General features: G+C 34.7%; 1 protein-coding gene across 3 annotated transcripts; it reads right to left on the bottom strand.

The window, feature by feature from the left end:
* Nucleotides 1-760: 760 nt before the first annotated feature.
* LOC140893636 (uncharacterized) lies at nucleotides 761-3,438 on the bottom strand. Of its 3 annotated transcripts, none has more exons than XM_073302722.1 (5): nucleotides 3,350-3,438; nucleotides 3,133-3,276; nucleotides 2,576-2,618; nucleotides 1,741-2,474; nucleotides 761-1,023 (listed from the first exon to the last, which is right to left on the bottom strand). In XM_073302722.1, exons 1-4 carry the CDS (start codon nucleotides 3,350-3,352, stop codon nucleotides 2,029-2,031), a joined length of 636 nt encoding a protein of 211 aa, XP_073158823.1. In that variant the 5' UTR covers nucleotides 3,353-3,438; the 3' UTR covers nucleotides 761-1,023; nucleotides 1,741-2,028. The 3 variants fall into 3 exon arrangements, with proteins under 3 accessions (XP_073158823.1, XP_073158822.1, XP_073158824.1); XM_073302721.1 differs by lacking the exon at nucleotides 761-1,023 and adding an exon at nucleotides 1,518-1,639; XM_073302723.1 differs by lacking the exons at nucleotides 761-1,023; nucleotides 3,133-3,276; nucleotides 3,350-3,438 and adding exons at nucleotides 1,518-1,639; nucleotides 2,779-2,994.
* Nucleotides 3,439-20,205: the final 16,767 nt, after the last annotated feature.

Here is a 20,205-nt window from a genome sequence, read left to right on the forward strand (position 1 = left end):
TGTACCTCGTAAATTTATTAAGTTACAATTAATATTCAATACTTTGGATTTAAAATTATTCAACCTTGTCCTGTCTAAATACTCAAAGATTTAAGTATGTGAAACATATTTCAACATGTCATTACATTCAAGTGTACCTAATAGGCATGCATTTGTACCTCGTAAATTTATTATGTGTATTTGTGAAATGGAATTATTTACATTCATCAAATATTACTGGATATATGCTTGAATTCTCACGATATGTACCTATATTACGATCAAGCGTACCTATTATGCGTGCAGCCGTACCTTGTAGGCTTATGATGTGTAATTGGAAAATTAAATCTACAACCGATCAAATAGTACTACTGAAAATATGTGACGCTCATGTGTACCTATTTTGCACGCTTTTGTACCTCGTAAATTTATTATATGTACTTTGTGAAATGGAATTGTTTACATTCATCAACAATTACTATAAATATGCTTGGTTTCTCTAGATCTGTACCTATGTTACGATCAAGTGTACCTATTATGAATGCATTTGTACTTAATATATCATATGTACCTGCATTATATAGATTTTGAAAATAATCGTATATTTAGACTATTACATGGAATACTACCAGCATTGATATTGAGTCTAATACATGGAATAAAAATTTCGAAATGTGAAATTGGCATATGGTTGTCACCATCAAAATGAAACCAAAACCAAAATGTGCATATGCATACCACCATCAAAACATGCATATGGTTGTCACCATCAAACATTCACACAACTAATAATTATTTCAGTAATCCATTCGCATCGGATAATATAGAGACTGCAACACGGGCTCGATAAACACTCATTGTCACATCTTTTTGATACTCCTTCACATTAGATCTGTGTCACGGGCTAAGCACTCGACCCCACATGCATGTATAGACACTGCATTCAAATGTGTCACCTTGATCACGACACGCTACACTCACCAATGACTCGTTGTCCACAACAGAAACTGATTGGTAGTAGATGCATCCAGCCAAAAATGTAGCCTGCAAAAGCTATATTTTTAAAAAACTGATTCTCAATATCTAATATACAATGTAAAATGGTCATAGTGTTTACTCACATAAACGGTGGCAGTTCCATTTGAAGTTGGGTCATGCATTGAGTTTCAAATTCTAAATACACCGTCAAAAGTTCTATAAACAAGTAGAAACCAATGCCACTTTTGATTCAGAGGGAAAATTATATATTTACATCTTCTAAATAGTTCCTCATTCAACATTTGAAGTCTTCCCCTCGTGTAAGCTGTCAGACTTGCAACAAAGGCAACATAATCATTATCGCTATGCAACTTACATCTACTGCCTCTTTTCTTCAACTGAGAAAAGACTTCCCTCTAACAAACCACACAAACCAAAGCCTCATATTTGTGTCCATGCAAAACATGACCAAAATAATATCAAAATATTTGGATTTCTACAAACCTGAGGTCCTGAACCGTTGTGTCCATGCAAAATATCTCAGACCCATTTTCCTTACTCTTTTTTTTGCATAATCCACATATAAACATTAATGATTTCGAAATCAACAGATTTACCAAACATAAATTCACAAAACTTTTTTCCTTCTAAAAATACTGCGTTGTCCTCCCAAATGATGACACTGCATATAATAATGTACATGTATTTTTGTATTAAAACATGAAAATATATATATCTATATATATTAGAACAAAAATCAAAATTATTAAATAAAGAACGTACTTCAAATCCTCCCTAGAAAGATAGTTTGCCAACAAATATTTCTCTTCCTCAATTGCTTCTTCATGGCCACAGTAATCGAGTCTATTTTTGTATCTCAGTAGATCATCCTCTACTGGACTATTGTTATTATCATCAATAAATTCAATTATATTATCCTACACAAGAACACAATTGAAAAAAAATGAAATGGTTAGTATATATATACAGTAGAACATAAACTACGATAAATTGATAGTCAAACTAGCTTTTTGCACTTCCTCTTAGGTCTGGGCGTCGAACTAGGCAGTGTCACAAACATTGATGCTTTTCTTTTCTTCTTGCGATCAACCCCGTATCCACAATTGAAGATTGAATAGCTGGGATTTGCTCAACTCCTACTACAAGAGTGACACCTTTGACCGCATCAAAGGTGGAGCTGGAACTCACAACTTTGCTATTATCACCACTTTCATAATCATATTCATATACTACCGCATCATCTTTTTCCTTGACCGCATCAGAGGTAGCACTACAACTCACACCTTTGCTATCATCACCTATTTTAGAACCATTTTCAAATCCTATACCACTGTTCGCTTCAATCTCATTAGAAACATAGCTCATACCTTTGCTATTATCACCCGTCTCAGAAACATTCTCACAGCCTACTATTTCATTTTTTTCAGGAGTACCAGCACAATTCACACCTTTGTTCAAATCAGAGGTGCCAGAATCATCATTTTCTTTATCACTTCCTACGTCAACATTGTTTTTTTTTTTTTAATATCAGTAACAACATTCAGCAACAAAACATTAATCTCACTCGAATCACATGATACATTTCTTGAATCAGTACCTACACCCTCATTAATTTCTTTCTTCATTTCATACAAATTAACCTGCAAGTAAAACCTGTAATCAGTTCCAAGATCAACAAATAATCATTCCAAAATTCGATTAAAATAAATTATCTCATATCATTTCATTTAATTTCATTTCTTCTTTCAAAAATATCTGAAACAATGTCATTCAACACAAACTATGAAAAACTAAATCAACCTCGTCCTCATCTTTCTCAGTAGTCTCGTACTCCTCGATCACAACTCCACACTCATTTTTACTCTTCAATTTGAAAATCTGATCCAAACTCATGAACTTCTTTATCGACAAGAATTTTTTTCTCCTCGCAATTCCTCAATTCAACACATATCCGCTTCTTTATCTCGTCCACTTCTTTTCTCACAATGTTATCCACCCTTATTGAATCAATGTTAACTTTTGTCGGCTCCAAATGTTTTTTTTCCTCATCAAATGGATATATCAAAAGAATATGTATCATGAAAATACAAAAAAATAGTGACAATTCAAACAAGATTTAAAATGACATAAACATATTGCATCCTTAACAATTACCTTCGTTAAATCAATAGATTTCAACAATGATTTGGCTTTAGTAGTCTTCAAAAGAATCTTACTGTCACCCCATCGAAACAATCGAGGTAACATTTTTAAACTACGAGGAACAGCCAATGAAGGAATCCTCTCATACACCCAAGCCTAAAAATAAATTAGTAGTATTTAATAGATAGAAAACATGAGACAATATAAACTAAACAGAAACAATACATACCATCAACCCAATAGTGCATCCATCTAAATAACTTTAACTTTCGATGTTGCGTATTGCTCGACAAAGATATCAAAATGCAGCATCGCCCCAAGAATAGTCAAAAAATGTGGTCAAGTCATCGAGATAAGGGAATATAAAACTAGGGGTATAATAATTTTTCATAGAAAATATTACACAATTGAATATGAATAAGATGTAAAGTCTGACAAAATCATCAATCTCTGACTCACTGTCACTACATGAAAGAGAAATAAGTTTTTCATGGATTTCGGCTCTCTTTGCTCTGCCTAGTTGTCCTCCAAATTTCCGAGCAAGAAATGTAGACTCCATTTTCAGATCCAAATCCCCTAGTTGGCCAAAATTTTGCAAACCAAGAATAACTAAAAACTCACTTGGAGTGAAAGAAATCTTAATATCATCACCCACAATCAAAGAGCATGAATTGACCTCAAATCTATTCAAGATGAAATCAATTCTACGGCTGCTGGTTGCAAGTTCGGGCATGTCCATCCAATTACCAAAAGGAGTATTTGTTATCCTAATTCTCTTTTGTTCCCCTATTTTTGGTTTTAATTCTGTCATCACATCTTTAAACATAATAGGATAGCATCGACTACCATATTCTTTAACACTTTCTTTCTTTGCAAAATCATCAATTTTTTTCCTTCAATAACAGTTCCTAAATAAATACAAACAACAATAAGACACAAAACTTACAAATTTATACATAATCAGTAAACAAAAAAAATAAAAAAATCAATTTCAGTATCAAAAACATTTTTAACAAAAGTAATCATTCACTTTAAATTTACGAATTCTCATATCATCAGAACCCTAGCAAAAATATAATAGAAACGATACATGGCCAAGAACATAACCCTATACTTTTTTGGGGATAAAAGGGTTAACAAATGAGATGAGAAAAAATACTCAAAAAAACGTAAATAACAATGAATAATACAAAAATTTCCTGAAACTAGTACGGATTAACAGCGACATCGCTAAGAACGTAACCCTAGAATTTGGGGATAAAATGGTTAACAAATGAGATGAGAAAAAAGACACAAAAACACACAAATAACAATGACTAATTCCAAATATTCCTGAAACAAGTACGGATTAACATAAAATTTTTGAGATGCAAACCTTTTTTTGATTTACGATTGGTAGGAATATTTGTCGTAATTTGTCGTAATCTCCTGCTTCTCAAATCTCAATTTTTTCTTAACCTTTTTGGGTTGAGAAAAATTCTTCATGGTGCAACTTTCTGAAACGACCGGTAGGAAGATGAAGAGAATGTAATCAAGGAGAGGGTGACGGTGAGAAGGGCCGAGAAGGAAAATGAGATCCGGTAAATGAGGAAATAGAGTTTATTATTATTTATGTATGTATTCATAAGGTATATACCTTTTAAAAATAATATAATTTAAGTGTATAATGTATTTGGGGAGTTTGAAATAATAAAATAATAAGTAAAGTAGTGGAAAGTGATTTTTACTGACATGGGGACTGTCCAAAAACATGGGTTTGGGTTTGGGTATTTTAGAAGAATTTATCGATATTTTAAATGTGCAATATCAACAAATATTACAGATAGCTTAATGATTCAATCTGAAAAGACGTTTAATCAATGATGAGTATATAACTCCTAATTTTATATCAACTTCTCTAGGCAAGGATTTTTGCTGATCTTGATAATGAACTTGATAATATGTTGAATGTCATTATCTCGCTCAATCATTAATTGTTCAATTTCTATAATTACGTAATTAGTTTTAGGTATCTACTTCAAAAGTTGTTGAATATGTATTTAGTCATCGATTACACGAATTTGTAAGACGACACATGTATTTGGAATCCACTATTAAAAGAGCATGTGTGATACTGATATCTGGCACAATACATGCAAAATAATAGTACACATGTGGTCTAATTGAGCATGCATTGTTTAACTTTTTGGGATAAAAAAATTTAGCTTTGAAGATCAAATTTGCATAGTGAAATTAAATTCGGTTCAAATTGTCTCTAATTTGGAATAATCCATAACTTATTTAATTTGAACAATCTTCGACATTTGCTGCAATTTTACATGAACTGAGAACGAGTGACTCATTCTTTGTGCATGCGCCGAGATGTTATCCTTAGGTGTTTAACACATATTATGATGATTATGGTGAGTTTTCATTGTCGTAAGAATTTTCGACCAATTACATTAGTGTTTGTCATGTAATGTCATATGCACTATTTTGACAAATGTAGAAAATGAATACATTACTCATTATTCAATGTGATCACGTGTTAATATCATTCATTTTCCAATGTCTAAAATTGAGTAACTAATGTTAACTCTCAACTGTAACAATCATTGAATATGATATTTAGTCATCGATTATACCAATTTAAAAGACAACAGATGCATTTGAACTCCACTATTAAAATAGCATATGTGATACTGGTGTCTAGCACAACACATGCATTATAACAGTACACATGTGTTTTAATTGGGCATGTGTTGTTCTACTTTTTATGATACAAATTTTAGCCATGAAGATCAAATTTTCCAAGTGAAAGTAAGAGGGTGTTTGACTAATCTTATTAAAAAGAGCTTATAAGCTCGTAGATCTTAATAGCTATTTTACGAGCTTATAAGCTGTTAGAACTTATTTTAAAAATAAGTTGTTAAAGTGTTTGGGTAAATTTATTTTAAACAACTTAAAAATATTGATATATTTGGTATTATAAGATCTTTTTATTGTCAAAATTATCAAAAAGGGTATAATTCTATGAAAATAATTTTTCGAGTTATACATATACGAAAATAATTTTAGAATAAACCTATATTAAAAAATAATTTTTTTTAATATTTTACTTTAGAAAAATTTATGTAATTTTTAATTTTTTTAAAATAATATTTAATGGATGGAGGATATGATGGAGATTTATGAAAATATTTAAGGATATTTTAGAGAGATATAATATTAAAATAAGATATTTTTGAAAAAAAGTACCTCACCCCTTAATTTTTTAAAAACAGCTTATAAGCTGTCAAACAGCTTATTTTGACAGCTTATAAGCTTTTTTTAGAAAACAAATTTACCAAACACAATTTGGCAGCTTAAAAGCTCTAAAACAACCTATAAGTTGTTTAAGCTCTGTCAAACACCATCTAAATTCGGTTCGAATGGTTTCTGATTTAGAATAATCCATTATTTAGAACAAGATTTGACATTTTCTGCACGATCTGACAAGAATTGAGAACGAGATACTCATTTTTTGCGCATGCACCAAGATGTTATCCTTAGGCATTTAACACGCATTATGATGATTATGGTGAGCTTTCATTTTCGTAAGAATTTTTTACCAGTTACGTGTGTTTTTCATTTAATGTCATATGCACTACTTTGACAAACGTATAAGATGAATACATTACTCATTATTCAATGAGATCATATGTGTTGATATCATTCATTTTTCAATGTCTACAATTGAGTAACTAATGTTAACTCTCAACTGTAACAATTGTTAAATATGATATTTAGTCATCAGTTATAACAATTTTTAAGACGACGTATATATTTGAACTCCACACTTAAAGAGCATATGTGATATTGATGTTTGGCCCAACACATGCACAATAATAGTACACATGTGGTCTAATTGAGCATCCATTGTTCTACTTTCTGAGATAAAAATTTTAGCCCTGAAGATCAAGTTTTCCTAGTGAAAGTAAATTTGGTTCGAATTGTCTCCGATTTGGAATAATCCATAACTTATTTTGAACAATCTTGGACATTTAAAACACAATATAACAATAATTGAGAATGAGAAACTCATTCTTTGCGAATGCACAGAGATGTTATCCTTAAGTATTTAACATACATTATGATGATTATTGTGAGTTTTCATTGTCGTAAGAATTGTGGACCAATTACATTAATGTTTGTCATGTAATGTCATATGCACTACTTTGATAAATGTAGAAGAGGAATACATTACTTATTATTCAATGAGATCATATGTGTTGGTATCATTCATTTCCGATTGTCTACAATTGAGTAACTAATGTTAACTCTCAACGGTAACAATTGTTGAATATGATATTTAGTCATCGATTATACCAATTTGTAAGACGACGTATATATTTAAACTCCACTATTAAAAGAGCATATGCGATACTGGTGTTTGACACAACACATGTACAATAATAGTACACATGTGGTCTAATTGAGCATGCATTGTTCCACTTTTCGGGATAAAAATTTTAGCCCTGAAAATCAAGTTTTCCTAGTGAAATTAAATTTGTTTCAAATTGTTTCCGATTTGAAATAATCCATAACTTATTTAGAACAATCTTGGACATTTACAGCACAATATAACAGTAATTGGGAACGGGAGACTCATTTTTTGCGCATGCACCGAGATGTTATCCTTAAGTATTTAACACACATTATGATGATTATTGTGAGTTTTCATTGTCGTAAAAATTGTCGAATAATTACATTAGTGTTTGTCATGTAATGTCATATGCACTACTTTGACAAATGTAGAAGAGAAATACATTACTCATTATTCAATGAGATCACATGTGTTGGTATCATTAATTTGCCAATGTCTACAATTGAGTAACTAATGTTAACTCTCAACTGAAAATTGTTGAATATGATATTTAGTCATCGATTTGGCTTGGCGCTACGAGTCTGGCAGCGGGTCCGCGGCTGAGTTTTGAGGCAGTCGCCATCAGCGGCCTGACGTCGGACGCAGATATAACTTTTTCTTCCTAAAAATATTTAGGAGTATGCAATAGCTTAGTTAAGGCTTTTAGAGCCTAAATAATGATGCATGAGTATTTTGCATTGTAGAGATGATGATAGGCTTGGAACCTAGAGTGGGACTGCTAGGACTACCTATAGTAAGGTACGTAAGTAGTGACTGAGATTATCAGCGGGTATACATGCTTATGTGCTGCATTTACGTTCCATGTTTTGCATGTTATTGAATTAGTTATTATGCGGCATGTGCATACCATATTGTTCCTGTACATATTTTGAGATGAGCCATGTAGGGTCGCTCAGCTTTGTTCGGACGGTTGATGTCGAGTGCCCCACGATCGATGGGTAGGCCGACACTGGCATCTGAGGGACACGGTTCACGTCCTGTAGGAATGAGGGAATTACCCAATGTTTTGATTTCCCGATTGGTACTACTCATGTACTAGGCACCAGTCTGAGCAGTTTGTATACAGTTATCCCAGATATGGATACCCAGTCATATTCATTTGCATGCATCATATTTGTATGTTTACCCATACTTTCGTATTGAGCATAGTTGCTCAAGTCCAGTGTTTTTTGTATATTTGGACACCCCATTCGACGGGGTAGATTCAGGTGCAGGTATGCGCCAGTAGCTTGGAGAGGCCAGTGACCAGTGACCAGTGAATGACCAGTGAAGACAACATGATTAGCTGTAGGTCTTATTATCATTAGATTTGGTTGTATATCAAAGTTTTTTAACCGGTTGTATTCTGCCGGTATGCATTTGTTTAAAACCTTCCGCAGCATTTTATTTAATTACATGCTTAATTATGCTCTATCTCTGATTAGGTAGTGGATTCGGGTTGGGTCGCTACAGACAGTGTCCGCTAAATAAAAACTACTACCTACTCTAACTCTTAAAGAAAGAGTCCCGAAACCCTTAAAATAGAAATTTTTGGCATTTCAAAATGAGGAATTCGGATCTCTATTTATAGACGAAGATCGGAAGCTCCGATCGCCTGATTGGAAGCTACGATCTTTGCATGCATGCAACATCTCCATCAGTTATGATCGGAAATTACGATCTGCACTTCGGAGGCTCCGATCTCCCGCATGCAGCTACGTGTAGAAACTCTAGTTCCACCTCTCGGATGATGCAAATCGGAAGCTCCGATCTCCTAATAGGATGTTTCGATCATGAACGTAGCTTTCGAATTTGCGTCACTGGTTCCGATCTGGTTTGGACCTCCCGAACTGCCCGAGTCCATTTAACATTTTCCGAGAATTATGAACCTAAATTCCTTGGTTCGTTAGATCATATTAAAATATTTTAAATATGTTTTATTAAATCTAAATATGATTAGTAACTTAATCTTGTAAAATGAAACCGGGCTACTACACAAACTGAGTTACCAACTCAATTTTCAAAAATTTTGCTTAACAAAATTTGTTTGTGAGAACTGATCTTGTCAGGCGGAATAACTCCCACGTGCTAAATTAAACAGGATAACTTAGGCAGACGAAAAAAATATTAGTCTGGAAATAAAATTAAGGACTAAAGATATTTTTTATGGAAGTTTGAAACTAAAACTTCTACGTCTCCCCTTATTCTGTTTCTAGAAGAACTTCCACTAGAAGAATTTGATTTATATAACTACTTGCATAAATTCAATCCAATCAACTCTTGAAAGGAACTTCTAGTAACACTATCTCAAATCAGAATACTCTCTGTTAGAGTTACAATGAATTTGAATGTGAATTTGAAAGGCTTTAAACACGATGAACTTCGAAGATTGAACATGTATCACAAATTGATCGCTGAGCTTGATCTGGTATATCAATAAGCATGTGATAGTAACTCGAAGTATTCAGTCTAGTCTTTGCTTGAATATGAAGATATTGAAAAATTGTATAACACTTGTATGCTTGATAATCCAAAAATTCAGTAGTTGAGCCGAAAGAAGTAATTGAAAATTCTTCATGTATTTATAATGGAGAAAGTCCAACGTTAAAAAATTAGTCGGTGCACATCTAATCCGAGAATAGCCGATAATCAAGTAGAATGTGTCAAGTCATGTATTTGTCCTCTTTCCAAAAATAGCACTGACGATAGTGAGACAATTTGATTGTGGTCGGATAAGAATAATGTATCAATCAACAAGAATTTGTTTTGGATTTTTTCTTAACAATCTAGAGTGATATTGAAAGATGATTGGATGACATGATTGATCTGGTATGATAATGCGATCGATCTGAAGAGTCCAAAATAGTTCTATAGTAGCCAAAACTTAAATCTAATAAACATACTAATCTGATAAAAGATTTCTTATCATTTTAGTTTTGTTTAATACCAAATGTTATAATAAATTCAGATTGAATACGTTATTGCTTTTATTCAACATGTCAACTAATCTTTTTGAGTATTTGTCTTGCATTTGTCATTATGAAAATTAAGATTATTGTCTTATCAAAGTATTAGGAAAAAACTAATGAAAATCAAAGATATCTAAAAATGGGAAAATCATAGTCTGGATGACAATCATATTATCGCATCAACTTTTGATTTAAAAAAAAACCTAAAATTGTTTTAAAAAAGAAAAGAAAAGAAAAAAGATACATTACTAAAACCTAATTATAGACTTTGAAAATTGTGATTTCTCTAATAATAAACTAAGAGGCTTGCCGATTAACAATCCTAAGAAATATTTCATTCCTTCATTCCTTGTTAGATCGTTTCGTCTAAATGATCAAACATATCATCCAACATCGAAGACTAGTGAAATCAAGTGTCCCAATATTGGGACACGTGTTGAGTTCAAGACTCTGTTGGAAAAGTTATTGAATGAATTATAATTGAAATGTGCTTGAAAGACTTATTTGAATTGTGTTGAAACAAATTTGAAATTTGGTGAATAAATTGGAGGGAAAACTTGTTTTGGTTTGTCCCACATTGAAACATGTTCATGTTATGGATTATACCGAAGCGAACATGACGATAATAGAAATTGCGGAATAAAATAATCAACAAGAACACCAAAGATTTACGTGGTTCACCCAATATAGGCTACGTCCACGGAGCTGCTGCAAATCTTTATTATCGGAGAAATATTACAAGTGTATATAAAACACTATATCTCTCCATACCCAAGCCTCGAGTATTACTGAGAAAATATTTCTCTAACTCACACAAAAGATCACCGAAAAAAAACAACTCTTTTTTTCTGTCTTTATTTTCTTCTCTAATGTCAATACAAAAGAGAGGAATGAGATACAATAACTGAAAGAAGATGACTCTATTTATAATGTTTCCTTCATTCTTCTTTCTTCAAACTTTCGATGTGAGATTCCTTAATATTATACTTAATGTGGGCTTCACCCTAACAATTCTTCCACTTGAAGACTTGATTTCAATCATGGCTTCACACAGTCAATGCAGCAGCTCATGCCTCCTCCCTTATACTTGCAATCCAACTAAAGTCGAACATAACTTCAGTTTTTCAGTGGTCACGACATTTGTGAACATATCAGCTGGATTCTTACTTCCAGGAATCTTTTCAAGCATTAAGATTCCATCTTCCAAAACTGATCTGATGAAATGGTATCGAACCTGTATATGCTTCTGAAAGAGTGGGTGCCCGGTTAGCCAACTTGTGGCTAAGAGCTTTTATGACTCTATGTATAAACAATCTTTGTTTAATATAATTTACATTAATTAATGACATTTTCTTTGTCTTTCTTCATATTGTTATATTGTAATATACTATTGTTGTTTTGATAAAGACCTTGAATATACTATAGTGTAAGTAAGATGAGATAGTGAATAAAGAGAGATCACTATTATGAAACACATCTTATAGTCACTGTATATTCTAAACAGTTCCTAGTCAATTGAGTCGTCCGCTAATAAGGATAAGGATCTCTCGAGATTGAGACTAGCATTTGTGATGCCAAGTACCATGTTTCATTAGTAATGGACATGGAGATGTTCAAAGCATGCAAATGGATATTCATATGATGAATGATCGAACTACCCTATTCGGACTTTCCAAGTGGTTATCACTTATCGAGTGGATAAAGTCCGCGGTTTTGGTTGTACACCATTAGTCCTTACTACTTGAAACATCATTGAGACTCTATGTGCTAGTACTGTACTTTGACTCGTTTACCGACTCTATTGGGGTCATCAGGTGTCGGGATTGGGTACAGTTATGACACATATAGGAGTCGATGCTTTGTTGTCAAGGACTTACCACATACTTGCGAGTGTGGATATCCTATGCGATCTGAGGAGATATTAGTGTGACGAATCTCTGGCCAGAGTACATGATGTGTTTTAGGTTACTCGGTTTTCCTAGTAACACATGCGATGTCACTATTTGATCTCCAAGATGTAATGCATAGTTATCGAATCTCGAACGACTCTCGATGCACCAATGGTTATTGATTCGATCGGGATATATGGATGAAGGGACCGTACTGTACGCTAACCAAAATCTACTGGTTCTTGCAGGCACTATCAGTGATACCTAGGGAATCATGGGGCGATGTTGCTAGACGCTCTTACCATGATTCATTGGGCAAGTCGGAAATTGTTGTTCCGAGTCACAAGGAGTTGTGAGCCCACGGCTAGCTGTATCCCTGAACCATTGAGGGTCACACAAGTAATGGATTACTAAATTCCGTTGAGATAGTTAAATTTAAAGAGTTAAATTTAATGAAAGAGAAGTTGGACTTCTTAAATAAAAGGAGTGAAATTTCCTAAAATGATATAGGGATGGGCATTTTTGGAAATCACTAAATTCGGATTCAGAAAAATTATCTTGACTTCAAAAGATGCAGAAATGGTTTCTGTGCACATTGGTAAAATCAGTTTATCAATCGGAGTCACGATGAATTTTATATTAATTTCTATAATAACTTGCTTGGCTTGTTGGACTTAAGTTATGGATTGTGGGCCCTAAGCAGTTAGAGTCCTAATACAATTATAACTTAATCTAGTCTAGAAATTATCTATAAATACATGTGTAGTGTTCAAAAATCATAAGCTTTCAGTTTTGCAATTTTCGAATTACACACATATATTTTCAAGAGGAATTTTCGAAAATACTCTGCTCCTTTTTGAGATAATCCAGTCTGTAATTTTTGTAAAAAATTACATTCTGAATTGACAGATCAAATCTGTTTATTCTCTTCGATAAACATCTGATTGATTTCTAGTGCAATCAATCAGAGGGTTTTAGTTTTCTATTCGTGGACTTAATTCCGGAGGTTGATCGTGATAGTCATCGGTTCCCGAGATTTACAAGAAGAGCAGATTAAATTCTGTTGGAGTCCATAATCAAACCTTTGCTTGAATAGGTAAAATATTTAACTGTGTTTATTATTTTACTTGCAACAATTTTAATCGTTAGGATTTGATACCCACGATATAGAATCGTTCCATATCGAAAAATAAAATTTTTAAACTTCCGCTGCTCTGGGTATCACATCCGTGTATCAGAGAACGCACGTTACAACAGTGGTATCAGAGCCAGGTTGTAATCTTTGATCAAACGATTAAAATTAATCGATTGTACAAAATTTTTAGCCTCGATTTTTGAAACAAAACGAAAATTCTTAAAAATTAAATTTGCACAGGGCAACGGGGCAGCAATCGTCGCTGTCCAGGGGCAGCGAGATCGCTGCCCAAAAGGGCTGCAATCGTTGCTGCCCAGGGCAGCCTAGGGGCTGCCCTACACCCCACGTGGGGGCTGCCCTGCCTCACGTGGGGCCGGGGCTGCCCGGGAACGTCCCGGGCAGCCCGGAAAATTAAATTTTTATTTTTTTCCAAAATTTTAAATTTTTAAAATTTTAGTTTTTGGTTCGATCGAAAATTGTTTTTGATTGGTCCACGAGGCATCGGATCAAATTGTTTGAGTCCAAAATTTTTAAAATTGATTTTTGGATAAATTTGAATTTTTGGAAAATTTATAAATTTTATCCGTTAAATTAGATTTTATAAAATTAATTATTTTGGTACAATTGATGATAAGATATGATCTTATGAAAGGATAAGATAAAATTTGATTTTATCTTTTTAATTATGATGCCATTGCATGTTATCCAATTATTTAATTATTGAATTAAATATTGGATAAAAGAATGATCGATTGCCATGACCAATATTATAGGTGTATGTTAGATTGTTTACATTTGGTTTTATTGTTGTTGGGTTTTATTAATGGGCTTGGTTTATGGTCCAATTTGAATTGTCATTTGTAATAAAAAGTGGGCCTGGTTTATGGCTCGTTCCCATCCTTAAATATGTATCCCCTACTTGTCATCGAAATTTATTGTAAATTTATTAGACGTAGTGGGAGATAAAGATTTGAAGACAATGGTGGGCCCAACAGACAATAAAGACCGAAGAAATGTAAATTGGAAGCTCAATGTAATAGGATTGCATTGCATACTTGCATATCACCTAGGATTGGACTTAGACTCATGATTGGCAACCACGGGTCGATTAGTGATTGGGATCGATCATCCTTTAAATAATATATGATATTATTGTTGTACGCATGTTTAGACTAAATTGTATGAATCCCGCAAGCATACAAACTTTAAAAGATGAGACGTATTTTCAAAATTAAAAATCCCTCATTTTAAATATGATTTAAAATTGATATCAAGATTTATAAAAGGGAATTTAAATATTGTTTAAATGTTCCTACCTTCCATCAACGATCAATGTATGAGATGCTACCCGCGGGCACGGTCCGGCTCATATTATTGGGGGAGGTCCGTTCGTCGGAAAGCTGTACATTGGATCGACACATGTTGTAAGTTGGGTGGAACTCCCATGGGATTGGCTCATATTATTGGGGATCCACATGGCGACCGTCCATCACAACTTAATATTGATGGGTAATCTTGACATGTCACAATAAACGGCGTCATATTATTGGGCCCTTATTGGATATGAGGTAAAAACATGGGGGTTGCTTTGAAAGCAATTGGGCTCTACCTTTTGAAAATTATGGTTGGCTGATATTATTCGTGACTATAGTTTGTCAATTGGACTCCATGTTCCCACTAAGGAAACTAGTTTCCCGTTTTCACTAGAGGGTAGTGAAACCGTTAAAATAGTGGGAGTGAAATTCATAAAATAAATTTCGACATATTTTATGTCTTAGTAAATTAATTAAACAATCATCGGTTATTGTCTATTTCATCTCAGTATATCATTATGATGAATCTTCGTAATCCACATGTTTCAATTCTCGAACAAAACAAACTTTCTGGCGCAAACTATACGGAATGGTTCCATAAGTTAAGATTGTCCTAAGCTCGGAAAAGATTTTCTAAGTGTTAGAAAAGGCTCCTTCGAAAACAGCCCCGGCTGATGTAACTTCGGAAAGGTTGGCCGAACTAGAGAAATGGTAGGACCATGATCTCAAGGCCAAATGTTACATGCAAAGATGGACAAGTCTAAATAAGTTTGCCATCACTACAAGAAACTGAAATAGTGGGTGCCCGGTGAGCCAACTTGTGGATAAGGGCTTTTATGACTCTATGTATAAACAATCTTTTGTTTAATATAATTTACACTTTTATAATGGCATTTACTTTATCTTTTATCATATTATTATGTTGTGACATACTATAAGATGTTTAGATGAAGACCTTGAATATACTATAGTATATGTAAGATGTGGTGGCACATGGGGATGGCTATCATGAAACACATCTTATAGTCACTGTATATTCTAAACAGTTCCTAGTCGATTGAGGCGTTCGTTAATAAGGATAAGGATCGCTCGAGATTGAGACTAGCATTTGCGATGCCGAGTACCACGTTTCATTGGTATGGAACATAGAGATGTTCAAAGCATGCAAATGGATATTCATACTGTGATACCCCGTTTCTAATCTTCTATTCTCGAATAATTACACAAAATCGAACACGAAGAGCCGCGTAAAATCGAATCAAAATTTTTTTATTTTTTTTTTAAAAGAAAGCCTCGCGCCTGCGCGAGGTCATCACCTCGCGCGCGCGCAGGCTACGCGAGCAGAGGCTAGCGGAAATGCTCGCGCCCGCGCGAGAGGAAAGCTCGCATGCGCGCGGACAAAAACTCCCGAGCCTCTCCAGGCTCATCGCGCGCGCGCGAGGTGATGCCTCGCCCGCATGCAGGCAAAATGGACAGAGAGGGAGGGAGAGCCTGGAAAATCAGCAAAAGCAATTCTAAATATTCCAAGACTCAAATACAATACAAATCCATATTTAGAACATACAAAGGGTTCTAAGCTCTGCCCAACAATTACAACCAAAAGTCGAGTTCTAGAATAGAGTTCAAAAGACTCAACAAAACTGATACAAGTTCAACGAACTCGACCCTACGACGCGGAGTCTCACTTCTATCAATCTCACCCCGAGCTAACCAAGACGACTCGGTCCAGCTCCTGATCCTCCTGTTTCCAAGTACACATACAAACAAAGACAACAGCCGGATAAACCGGTTAGAAATATAATTTCTAAGTAAAAGGGACAAATAAAGCAATTTCAAATAATATAACAATTCATGCTATATAAAACAACGAGTCAATTAATTCAAAAGGGCATATCAGCTATCAACTCGAAATGCATTAAAATGCAATGCATGACTTCAAAACTCGGGATTATCTAATCGGATAATCGAATATCAATCGGTACTCGGTTGGGATCCCAGGGTCAAGGTTTCACGAACAACTCACCGACACACCCATTCGGGATGGATGTCGCTCAACTCAGACCCCTAGACTTCAGAGCAACTATAAGAAGCATTCTAGCAATTGGAAAAACTCGAAATCCAAAGCCACTTCAATATAGCTCCCTAAATCGTCTAAATTCAAAACGAATCGAATCTTCGGCTCAAGATGTATGCAAATGAAACTAAACTCATTCCATTTAAAATCAAATAATTCTAAAAGCATACGAGTATGTGATTTCTTTCGGGCACTCGAATTAATTCAAATTCGAGTTAATCGTCCCATTTATTCAATCGTCGTCTTTTTACCTTTCAAGTTCGTCGAGGATTCAATCTGAAAATAACAACGAGCTCAAATAAATAATCAATCGAATCAAAACAATCGAAGCAAAGAAACTCAATCAATATCGAATCAAAACCAGTCGAGCCATCTCAAGAAGTTCAATACTATACCATTCTTCAATTCTGAATCGATTCAACTCCCAAATTCGATCCAAATCCAAAACTTCAATCCAAATCTGAAAATGAAGATTATACAGATTCGATGTCAATTCATCAACTCAAACAATTCCGGAAATCAAACCGAAATAAACAACTGATAATCCAAAACTCGATTTCGACGGCATAACGGCTATAAACGGTCAAACAAAAAATCCTCAACATCATCAAACCATTCCAAACAACTCATATCATCTTCCAATCCATCAAAACACAACAAAATCCAACAAAATCCAAAGACCCATTTTCGAAATTAGGCTCCTAAAATCATAAAAAATCCAAACTTTGTTCTTTTTCCGAACCGACTTCGAATACACGATCTATGCTAGCTCAAGCACAATATACGCGAAAATTATCAAATTCTGACAACCCAACAAAATTCAAAGTTCGTGGATCGTAACAAAACTTACGTCAGAATGAAGCCCTCGTTGCGGTGATCGTGAATCTCAACTCGAATCTGAAATCTAACGGTCGGATCGAGCGAATCGGACGGAAGAAAAGATTGAAGAAGTCGCCTCTCATGGCTTCCGCTTCAGCACGTACGAAAATGGAGAGGGAGGAGAGGGAGAAGGAGATGAAGTGATGGTGAAGTGATGGGGAGGACCACTTGCAAGGATAATAATAATAATAAGTCCCATCTTGCATTTCGGTCCCTGAAAATCCCAATTAAATCAATTCAATCTCGGCTCAATCAATCTCCCTTAATTCCAAAATAAATAATAATCAACTCTGCTAATCTTGAAATAATTAATTTCAGGGCCTTACAATTCTCCCCCTCTAAGAATCGATTTCGTCCTCGAAATTAAAGCAGTTCCATCTCAGAAAACAAGATAAAGTTCGATGACTGCTATAATAATTCTTCTCTCAAAACTCTGAAATCGCGGTTCTAATTAAACTCCGCTTCCTGCACCGTTTCTTTAAATCCGTATCGGCTTAACTGCACAAACTCATCTGAAACGGTTCCGCTAAGAAGCTGCAACTATAATTGGTCAACTCTGAATCGGTTGTCTCAAACAAAACTGGTGACACATCAATTCTAGTCTCAACCTCAAAGAAATTTGCGAAGTTGGAAACAAAAGACGTGAAGCATGTCGCGAAAACCCGAAGGACACGGAAGATTAAAGTAGTGGAAAACAAGGAGAACTGCAAGAGTACAAGTCGGTAGGCGAGATCGTCTATCTCCTTTAGAATCTCAAAAGAACTCGAGAGTTCATCGAGAGAGTTCTCTCTCTTAGCAATATGCCACAGCCTCCAAAAGGAGGAATCTTCTGAATTACTTGGCCTCCCTGCACATAAGTACATAGATCTGCGCCGGAATTCAAATACTTCGTTCATCCTTCCTCTCAAGTTGTCTTTATCCCAGACAGGAATTCTCCATCCGTCTATCGAACCTCGAATTAAAACTGATCCCAAGTCAGGGAACTCAGAAAATCATCCCAATTAAATTGGGATTCTCATTTCTTCTCGTACAACTCTTCTACAAAAGATGATACCTCGTCTGATAGCTGTTGTACGGAAACCTCGCAAAAGATGGAAAATCCATCCAGCTAGTGCCAAAATCAAGCACTACAGCTCAGCATATCCTCTAAAAGTCTATATCGCTTTTTCTTGGCTGTCCGTCGTTCTAAGGACAATAAACTGAACCCGATAATAATCCAATAACAAAGTCTCTTAAAGACTGAGTTCAAGGTGAGAGTTAGCTCAAAATCTCATTCTGAGAGGACAGACTTTAACAAGTCAACTATCTGAAAATTCTCCTGACAACAATCTCATTCACATTGTCATGTCTGAAATTCATTCGGTACGAAACAGAAGCCGACTACAGTCATATCTCGATTATAATCAGATAGCCTCTCCAAATCAAATAGTTCTATACCTCCGTGACCACATGTCGAACGCTCCCAATTCCATTCTGCACGGATAAAACGGCGACAGAGTAAAAAAATCTGAAACTCTTTCTGACCAACTTGTCAACATTGGGTCGAGTCTGGAGTTCATTCCATACGGAAAAACAGTAGCAGATTCTGTAATCGGTCTAATAGTTCAGCTGACTACTAATTTCCCGACTGAACAATAGCTTCGGAAAGGTAATCATCGAAAAATAATCTTCTTTAAAATCTAACAATAGTTGTACCACAGACAGTTGGTTCTTTAATCCTCTGAACATCTTTCGGTCGTCTGAGAGAATAATGAATAAGTGCAAAGTGCAAATATCAAGGTACTCTGACTCAATCAAAATCTCTGACACGACAAAACAATTACTCAAAATTGAGGTATTGTCACTATCCTGAAACTCAGCTTGTGTCAGTACTGACTCTTCTTCATTAAATTCTCCAATTCGAATCTGTTTTCTGCGCTATCCCCATCTTCTAAATCAATTCTGGCTCAGTTCGGATAAAATAATTCTGGTAGACTTCATATCTGTTCCAGACTCTAAATCAAAAGTGAAACACTCATCGGTCGGCAAAGTCAAGGATAGTAGATAAAATAAGAACAGATCCATCGGCTCAAAGAGAATAATGGTAGTAGATAAAATAATAATAGATCATTATGTTCAAACCTCCGTTGCTGCATTGAATTATTCCGGATATTCACCATCAGATTCTGCATCATAATCAATCTGTTCCTCGATCTCAAAATCAGTTCGGTTGCGACACTCATACTCTGATTTCTCAGTTCAGAAAAGACCTCGAAAATTCCACTGGAGATAATGATGCCCGATCTAACAAGCAATAAGATCACTGTCAATTCAATATCACGAATCGGATGTTGAGTCTCGAACTGCTCCATCTGCTACCATGACTGAGTTAACACATATTTCTTCTGAATAAGAATACCTCCAGAATCTGGATAAGAGAAAGTAATGCACTGAAGATCATCA

This window comes from Henckelia pumila, chromosome 3, assembly GCF_033568475.1.
Source record: "Henckelia pumila isolate YLH828 chromosome 3, ASM3356847v2, whole genome shotgun sequence".
In the NCBI taxonomy this organism is placed as follows: domain Eukaryota; kingdom Viridiplantae; phylum Streptophyta; class Magnoliopsida; order Lamiales; family Gesneriaceae; genus Henckelia; species Henckelia pumila.

What these genes read in the sequence shown, in the direction of transcription:
- LOC140893636 (XM_073302722.1), bottom strand. An exon ending in AATCTATTGATTTAACGAAG is followed by an intron (nt 2,619 to 3,132) that starts GTAATTGTTAAG and finishes TTTTACTTGCAG; the next exon opens with GTTAATTTGTATGAAATGAA. An exon ending in AGAAATTAATGAGGGTGTAG is followed by an intron (nt 2,475 to 2,575) that starts GTACTGATTCAA and finishes ATGTTGACGTAG; the next exon opens with GAAGTGATAAAGAAAATGAT.